Source organism: Lathyrus oleraceus, chromosome 5 (assembly GCF_024323335.1).
Source record: "Lathyrus oleraceus cultivar Zhongwan6 chromosome 5, CAAS_Psat_ZW6_1.0, whole genome shotgun sequence".
NCBI lineage: Eukaryota > Viridiplantae > Streptophyta > Magnoliopsida > Fabales > Fabaceae > Lathyrus > Lathyrus oleraceus.
The window spans coordinates 358,437,990-358,444,432 of record NC_066583.1 but is presented as its reverse complement, the minus strand read 5'-3'; the positions used below and the strand labels follow the sequence as shown (position 1 = coordinate 358,444,432).

The window sequence follows — 6,443 nt, the reverse complement described above, 5'->3', positions numbered from 1 at the left end:
ATACCACAGCTTCACTTACCATGTAATAAAAACAAAATGAAAGAACTAAAAAAATATTTATAGTTTATAGTTGATTGTAATTAAATATTTTTCATTATTTATTTTTACCATTTTTATCATTTTTTATTTTTAAAATATTTGTACAATTTGTAAATATTCATAAGAGTGTTTATTTTCCTATAATAACTTTATTTCATCTAAAAACCCAAAAAAAACACTTTACCTTCTACTTATTTCAAAAAGACATAAATAAAAAAGAATATACTTGGACTATATTATTAGGCCCAAAGCCAAATTTCATAAAAGCCCAGCAAAGTTGGCAAAATAATTGACAGAAAAATGAGAAAATGTCAGAAGTGGGATTTGAACCCACGCTCTCTCACGAGAACCAGAACTTGAGTCTGGCGCCTTAGACCACTCGGCCATCCTGACTTGTTGATTTTGTTTTCCTGATAATGAGTATATAAAACATAACGTCTAAAATATGTTTGACAATGACTTCAACTTTAATAACTATTGGATCCATTATTTTTGGCTCATGAGAAAAGGATCCTAGATCCTACAATAGAATGTGTAGCACAACTGCTCTACTCTTCTGCAGGGTTATGAAAGTAATTTAAATTTTATTTGTTCAAAAGTTTATTATTTTCAAAAATCACGTCTCTTCAATAATATAACAAAAAAAAAATAGTTATTGGAAGAGTTTAGCAATTTTTTATTTTTTATAATTTCACTCCATTCAGTGAAAATATTTTGATTCAAATATAAAATAAAAATTGATTCGAAAAAATAGTTATTGGTTGTGTTCTCTACAAATAAATAAATAAATTGTATTTGTACTCTTCAATGTGTGGAATTGTTTTTAAGACAATTGTTAGGGTGAAGAAGTGTTACATGTATTATATATACGTCTACGTTTTTAAAATTTTCAAAACAACAACCTATAACTAATGTTGTTAAATTAAAAGTTTAAGTTTCCTCCTATTCTTACACCTCTCCATTGTCATCCATACTATAAAACAGTATGATCAATGATGTTAAGTTAAATACATGGCAATAATATGACAAATAATATGAGAAAAGTGAGGTATTAAAATAGGAAATAAAAAAGTTAATGATGAATGAACATGTGAAGTTGATCAATTGTTTTGCTCATTTAAGTAAAAAAGATTAATTTGTTATAGCATAATAGGATCCTGCCAAAGATCAACATAAACTAAATATGTTGATAACAAAATCACCAGTTTTACAATTCCATCTAGCTATAGTATGTAACAAAACATCAACATACTCATTGGATAACATAGATTTCACTACAAAATTCTCTCCTAGGCACTTCAGCATTGTACCTCTCCAACTCATGCCTTGCTATATCATAACAATCACTTGTCCTCTGACCATTTCCATAAAGTTTTTCTTGCGAATATGTTGAGCTTCTTTCATAGACTTGATAATGGTGGTAGTCATAATTTCTAGCACCATGTGGCATGAAAGGAGTAACATCCATTCTTCTATGCTGTTCTGTCAAACAAAGTCTACAATTCGTTGGTGTCGGCCACTGTTGCGAAGATTGGTTGTAACTTGACTCCATTGGTCGTAGCAATCTTTGACTGTCCTGTGTCATTTCGCGAGCATAATGATGATAATAGTCAGCAGAAGAAGCAACTCTTTGAGGATAATGATTGAGTTGATTCACTTTTGGAAAGACACTTGTCTGAGGATAATGACGGAGTCGATCTGTTTTCGGAAAGCGACTAGTGTGTGGGTAATAGTCGAGTTGATTCGGTTTTTGAAAGAGACTTGCTCCAGGATGATAATTGAGATCAACTGGAGCTGGAATTCGCTCCATGTTGTGAATCACTTCAAATGGAAGTCTTGTTCGAGGATGATAATTGAGATCAACTGAAGCTGGAAATCGCTCCATGTTCTGAATCTCTTGCTGTCTAGAAACCTCCACATGATTTCTCCTCAAATGGTCTTTCAAACTTCTAGGATTGTATATAAACTTGAAAGTGCTGCACTTACCGAGAGGAAATGGGTCATCGCATCGAGATCTATGACCTCTCTTATTGTTATAACCTGGATAAGCTTCTTGCTTGAAATCAGCACACTCGATCATCATCAGAAAGCTTTGCTCGGCGAGCTTCTGTATGTTCCAGGTATCAAAAGGGGGAGTAGTTTTGTGATTGACATGAACTTCACCATTGATCCTAAGCATGTGACTTGCATTCTTGAAGAAACCAAACACAAGATCCATATGCATCCTAAAAATTCACAAGAAAACACAAATCACATAGTATTGTTAATAAAAGTTTCATTCTGAAAGCCTTAACTATGAAAACTATTAAAGCATTTCTGAATATGAAAACTAACAATTCTGAACAAACTTGTACCTAACAATTCTAAAAGTCATTAAACTGAATTCTACTAGAAAACTCACTTGATCATCATCAAGTTGTCTTCCTTCCCGTGAAAGCCTGCATGAGGAAAGTTGAATATAATGCGATCAAACCTCCGTATTTTTAAGTCTGGATGAAGTTTCATTTTTGTAGCATCAACTCCATGTAACAAGTATGCTCCCAGCTTCTGCAATTCTTCTAAATTTGACTTTGCATTCTTGTACTTCTTGGTAACCTCGGCTACACGAACAGAAGAGCATTGATGACAAAGCCAAGGCCAAAGCATTTCAATTTTGCAGTGAAATGTGGGGTAAAATTTGAAATACAATCATGCACCTTCAAAACTAATGAATAATGACCAAGTAAAAGAAGTACTACAAAAATTAAAAATAAGCTATTAATCAAAGAAATAAAGATGGAAAAGAGCCCAAGTTGATTGACATACTCTACTTCTCAAAGCAATCAAAATACATCATCAATGCATGATGCATCATCATCTATGAAGCAAGGACACCGGAAACACAACAGCGACAATGACACGTTGACACCAATAATAATTTTAAAAAATAAATGAATTAAACATAATCGCATGTGTCAGTGTCGGTTTCGAACACACCTATTTTCAAAGGTGTCGAGTGCATCACACAAGCACTCCACCAAATTATGAACATTAGGAAAATGATTAAAAGTTTTAAACAAACAAGGAAAGGGGACAAATTTGAGAGAAGCTCGTTCCAAATGGTTTTAAAGCAAAATAAAATACCAAATTACCAAAAGTAAATAACATTGACCAGTCTCAAACTCAGTAACTCAATAGACTCATAAACTATGAAACACAGACATCATAAACACGCTTTTAACATCTGTAATAATTTAAAGAATAAATAAATTAAATGTAATCCCAAATGTCGGGTCGGTTACTGATACACTGACACATATTTTAGAGGCGCCGGGATTGTTCCTAAAACAGCAAGTAAAAACAAGCATGTAGCACGTACCCATCAAATTAAAGACATGAATGAATGGTGACACATCATTCAATGATAAAGCATAAACCCTAAATCTACACAATGACGTCACAACCATGTGTTAAGTAGTATATTAAGGGTTTAGAAGAGAGAAAAAACCGTATGAGTCGAGAGAAGAAGCAACAATGTTTGAAGCAGAGCCGAAAGCTTTAGCGAGGGAAAGGGAGAATGAGAAATCGCCATCACCAACCAAAAGTATTTGATGATCACTACAATAATGTGTGATCCATTTTGGAAACTCTCTTTCGTCTTCTTCTTTTTCTTCTTGTTGATAACACTCAGCAACCGATTGTTTCATGCAAACCCTTTTCTTTGATTTTCGTGGTCTTTTCATTCTTTTCTTTGATATTGAAAATGGAAGTGAAAGAGACTTCACGCTTCATTCACCACCTTGTTGTTTATATAGCAAGTTTTGCGTGCGCAACATTTGGGGATTTTACCGTTGTGTCTTTGGTATTGATCATCATTTTCAAATTCATTTTATTTTTGATCATGTAGCCTATACTTGTTTTCAAATTGAGTTTAAAATGCATTAATTACTTTATAATTTGATATGCTTATAAAAGAACTTTATGATTAGATATAAAAAGTAGAGAAATGCTTAAGAGTGTTTTTTCACTTATTAAATATCAAATACCAATAACAAACTCCGTATAAACGGAAATGATTTTATGACCTTATATATCTCTAGACGAATTATTGTTTTTCAAATTGTATGGAATGTAAGATGTATTTGGTTATTTTTTTATGAAATCAGTTTGACATTTCCATTAAAATTTTACTCACTGATAATGCTCTTGAATATATGTCATCTCAGTTTCAATCTTTTTTAATATCACATGGGATTATTCATCAATCATCATGTGTTCTCACACCACAACAAAATAGTGTCGTTGAACGGAAAATCGTCATTTAGTTAAAATTGCACAGATTCTTTTACTTCTCCACAATGTACCTTCTCTTTTTTGGGGTGATGCTCTCCTCACAGTTTGTCACCTTATCAATCGAATGTCTTCATGGTCCTTCAAGATCAGTTTTCATACCCTATCTTGAACCCGCAATATGATATCTACCACATTCCTCTCCGTGTCTTTGGTTGCACGTGCTTTGTTCATGACCTCAGCCAAGGTAAAGACAAACTTTCTGCCAAAGTTCTCAAATGTATCTTTATAGGCTATTCACATATACATAAAGGATATCGTTGTTTTCGTCCCCAACTTCAACGATACATTGATTCCTTCGATGTTACATTCTTTGAAAGTTCCTCATTCTTCGCTACCTTTGTGTCACCCGATGAGAATTGTACTTCATATGTTCGAGATATTCCTTCCATAATTTCCACACTCATTACTCCTTTATTGCAGGTATACCAGTGATGGACACCCCGTCCTTCGGAGGTAAGAGATGATATTGATCCACCAGCACCATCTCTTGCTCCAACTGCTCCTCCAGTTACGTCACATGAACTTCACATTCCAATAGCATTACGAAAATGTATCTAGTCTCATCATCCTAATCCTAAATATGTTTGAGTTTTAAATTATGGTTGTCTCTTTACATCTAATGTCTTTTTTGTTTTTGTTCTGGATTATGTGTTTATTCCTAAGTCTACAGGTGAAGGTGTGACTGATCCCAATTGGCGTCAGTTGATGGTGGAAGAAATGATATCAAAGCCTGTTTGGTAGCCAAAGGATATACACAAATATTTTGTCTTGATTATGGCGACACTTTTTCTCTAGTGGCCAAGATCGATTTAGTCCGCCTCTTTCCTGCAATGGTTGTCATTCATCATTGGTTGTTTCATTAGTTAGACAATAAAATTGCATTTTTTACACAGATAATTGGATGAGGAAGTTTATATGGATCAGTCGCTAGGTTTTACTATTCCTAGCGATTCTAGACTTGTTTGTCGACTTCGGCGTTCTCTTTATGGCCTGAAACAATCCTCACATGCTTGGTTTGGTCGCTTCAGCTTTGCCTTGATACAATTTGGTATGACTAGATGTGAAGTAGATCACTCTGTTTTCTTCCTTGATTCCTCCACTGGTCAGAACCTCTTTCTTGTGGTCTATGTTGATGACATTGTTATCACTAGAGATGATATTTAAGGTATCCAGCGACTTAAAAATCATCTTTTCAAAAACTTTCAGACAAAAGATTTGGGTCCACTCAGATACTTCTTAGGTATTGAAGTTACCTAGTCCTCATCTGACATTGTTATCAACTAGCGTAAGTATACCTTAGACATTCTCAGTGAAACTGGTATGCTTGATTGTCATCTTTTTTATACTCATATGGATCACAATGTTAAGCTTCTTCTAGTTCAGGGGGCATTGAAAGATTCAGGAAGATATCGATAGCTTATGGGAAGACTCAACTATCTTACATTCACCAAAGCATATATTACATTTAAGGTGAGCATTATGAGCCAGTTTCTGAACGCTCCTTGTTATAGTCATTAGGATGCAGTCATTTGAATTCTTAGATATATATAATGTACCAGGAAAATGATTATTATATGAAGATAAGGGTGCTGCTAAAATCATTTGTTATTCAGATTTAGAATGGTCCGGATCACCATCGAATAGGAGATCTATGTATGGATATTGTGTTATGATTGAAGGTAATATGATCTCATGGAGAAGCAAGAAACAAAATACAGTTGCACCATATAGTGTTGAAGTTGAATATCATGTTATGGCATCATCCTTAAAGGAGCTTGCATGGCTGAAAAATTTACTCTCAGAACTTAGGATAGGAGATCTTCATAACACAAATATCATATACGATAATCAAGCAACAATCCACGTTGCATCTAATATGTTTTCCATGAACGAACCAAGCACATAGAAATAGATTGTCATAATGTAAGGGACAAGGTTCTATCAGGAGAAGTCACCACAAATTTCGTAAAATTTGAAGATCAATTAGTTGATATGTTTACAAAATCTCTTAGGGGTTCTCGAGTGGATTGCATTTGTAATAAGCTTGTCTCATATGACATATATGATCCATC

At 33.9% G+C, this 6,443-nt stretch overlaps 1 protein-coding gene and 1 non-coding gene across 2 annotated transcripts; both read right to left on the bottom strand.

The window, feature by feature from the left end:
- Window positions 1-348: 348 nt before the first annotated feature.
- TRNAL-CAA (transfer RNA leucine (anticodon CAA)) lies at window positions 349-432 on the bottom strand. Its single transcript has one exon. It is a non-coding gene; the product is annotated as a tRNA-Leu (tRNA).
- Window positions 433-1,201: 769 nt separating this feature from the next.
- Window positions 1,202-3,862, bottom strand: LOC127079018 (heavy metal-associated isoprenylated plant protein 41). Its single transcript, XM_051019435.1, has 3 exons — window positions 3,527-3,862; window positions 2,441-2,639; window positions 1,202-2,264 (listed from the first exon to the last, which is right to left on the bottom strand). Exons 1-3 carry the CDS (start codon window positions 3,759-3,761, stop codon window positions 1,292-1,294), a joined length of 1,407 nt encoding a protein of 468 aa, XP_050875392.1. The 5' UTR covers window positions 3,762-3,862; the 3' UTR covers window positions 1,202-1,291.
- Window positions 3,863-6,443: the final 2,581 nt, after the last annotated feature.